The sequence below is a fragment of the Echinops telfairi genome, unplaced genomic scaffold (assembly GCF_000313985.2).
Source record: "Echinops telfairi isolate 266 unplaced genomic scaffold, ASM31398v2 ScPeMD7_2;HRSCAF=8, whole genome shotgun sequence".
NCBI classification, from domain to species: Eukaryota; Metazoa; Chordata; class Mammalia; order Afrosoricida; family Tenrecidae; genus Echinops; species Echinops telfairi.
This window is the reverse complement of record NW_022103898.1, coordinates 13,781,183-13,782,910: the sequence shown is the minus strand read 5'-3', so window position 1 is coordinate 13,782,910 and position 1,728 is coordinate 13,781,183. Positions and strand designations below refer to the sequence as shown.

Sequence of the window (1,728 nt, the reverse complement as noted above, 5' to 3'; positions counted from 1 at the left end):
CCAGTAGCCTAGCATTACTGCAGCCAATGAGGAACGCAGGTGGGCTACTGCCTCTGTCCTGCCTCCCTGCCCTTCTCATCTACCCCCTGCCTCCTTCCTCCTTCATCCTCTGTGCTCCCTCTGAGCCTGGGCACCCCAAGCAGGGAGCAGGGTTTTGAGTGCCTTTCACCATAGATCCCCACGTCACTCCAGAGAGAGCGGAGCACTGTAGGCCCCATGTCTAACATGGAAATCAAAGCCAAGCAGGAATGGGCTGCCTGCCCCAGATTTTGGCATCAGGGTCAAGACTACAGAGACCTCCAGCTCTGGGCTCTTCAGAGAGAGCCAGGAGAGCTGAAGCCTTCAGCGGCCTCTGAGGAGGGTGCCCTTCTTCCACTTCCAGAAGCCTTGTCCTGTATGCCTCTGGGGACGGGGTGCTCACTACCTCCTGAGGAATACTCTTGGCTCTGCTTGCTAACCTAGCTCTGTCGCTTACTAGCAGTATGGCCTGGAGCAGGCCCCGCCACCTCCCTGACCCTAACCCACAGGTCACTGGAGGTGGGTCAGGTAACACGTCTGATACCCGTGTGACCAGTACAGCGGTCACCACATCACCCATGTGACCTGCCCCACACACAGGGTGGCTATTTCAGGAGACCTTCATGTCTGGATGTCCCTCTGACTTGGGACCCAGGCGCAAAGCTTGAGAAAGGGTCCCTTCAACGTGTTGAGATTCATAATAATACATTGCTGTATGTATATTTATATTGCTTTTAAAAAGACTTTCTGGTGTTAAAAAAACAACCACCTCAAGCTCACTGCTGTGGAGTTCGTTCAGGGTCACCCTCGAGGGGTTGTACTATGTCTTGGCTGGACTGGGCTGTCCAGATCTGGCAGGCCATCACCCTGCCCCACCCTGCCCGCTTCACCCACACGCAGAGCCTGCTCAGCCTGCCCGTCTGGGTGCTGATGGACGAGGAGGTCCGCATCTTCTTCTACCAGTCGCCCTACGACTCGGAGCAGATACCCCAGGCTCTCCGCAGGCTGCGCCCGCGCACCCGCAAGATGTAAGTTGCAGCCAGCTCCTGCCCCCCACGCGCCCCCCACCCCGACCCCCAGGCGTATGTCTGGCCTGGAAGGAGGGAAGGAAGGAAAGGCAGCGGGTCTGTTTCACCCCTAAACCATTCAAGATGGTTTCGCGCCTTGGGCTGGCCTGGAGGGGCAGAGGGGTGCGGGTTCCTGTGCAGGGGCGCGCAAGGACTGGCTAGGGTGGGGCGGCGCAGCGGCCGTCGGGGGCGGGGGCAAGGAGGGTTGCTCAGGTCCCTAGCTTGGTTTTTGTACCTTGGGCAGCTGTAGCTCCCACCATCCCCCTGCTGGCCCTCAGGGGGCGCTGGTGGCCTTCCCCCGAAGAACGCCAACCCCCAACCCCCCAGTCCTGCTCCTGGAAGCCTGCTGATGCTGGAAACACAACTTGGAAAACCCCGGAAGCCTGTTCCCAAGTCCCTGGCCTCCTTCCAACCCGCCCTCCTCCAGCAAACGTGTGGGTGCCCCTTGGCCTTGTTACCCCTGCCTGAGGTGACACAGGCTTTGACACCAGCTAGGGTGTCCCCACCCCGACCTCAGTCCACTCAGCTGGAAAGCTAGCATCGTACTATTGACCCCCACGGTCAGTGCCCAGACGGAAAAACACATGGGAACCGTTTGGCGAGTTGCAGGCACAACGCAGGGATGCCTGCTTTCCCCCTCCCC

The 1,728-nt window shown here is 59.6% G+C and overlaps 1 protein-coding gene across 1 annotated transcript in view; it reads left to right on the top strand.

Moving 5' to 3' along the window:
* The window catches only part of NCF4 (neutrophil cytosolic factor 4), a 16,473-nt gene that overhangs the window by 7,972 nt on the left and 6,773 nt on the right, over window positions 1-1,728 (top strand). The window contains 1 exon segment of the mRNA XM_004700305.2: window positions 921-1,104. Coding sequence (XP_004700362.1) covers window positions 921-1,104 — 184 coding nt within the window.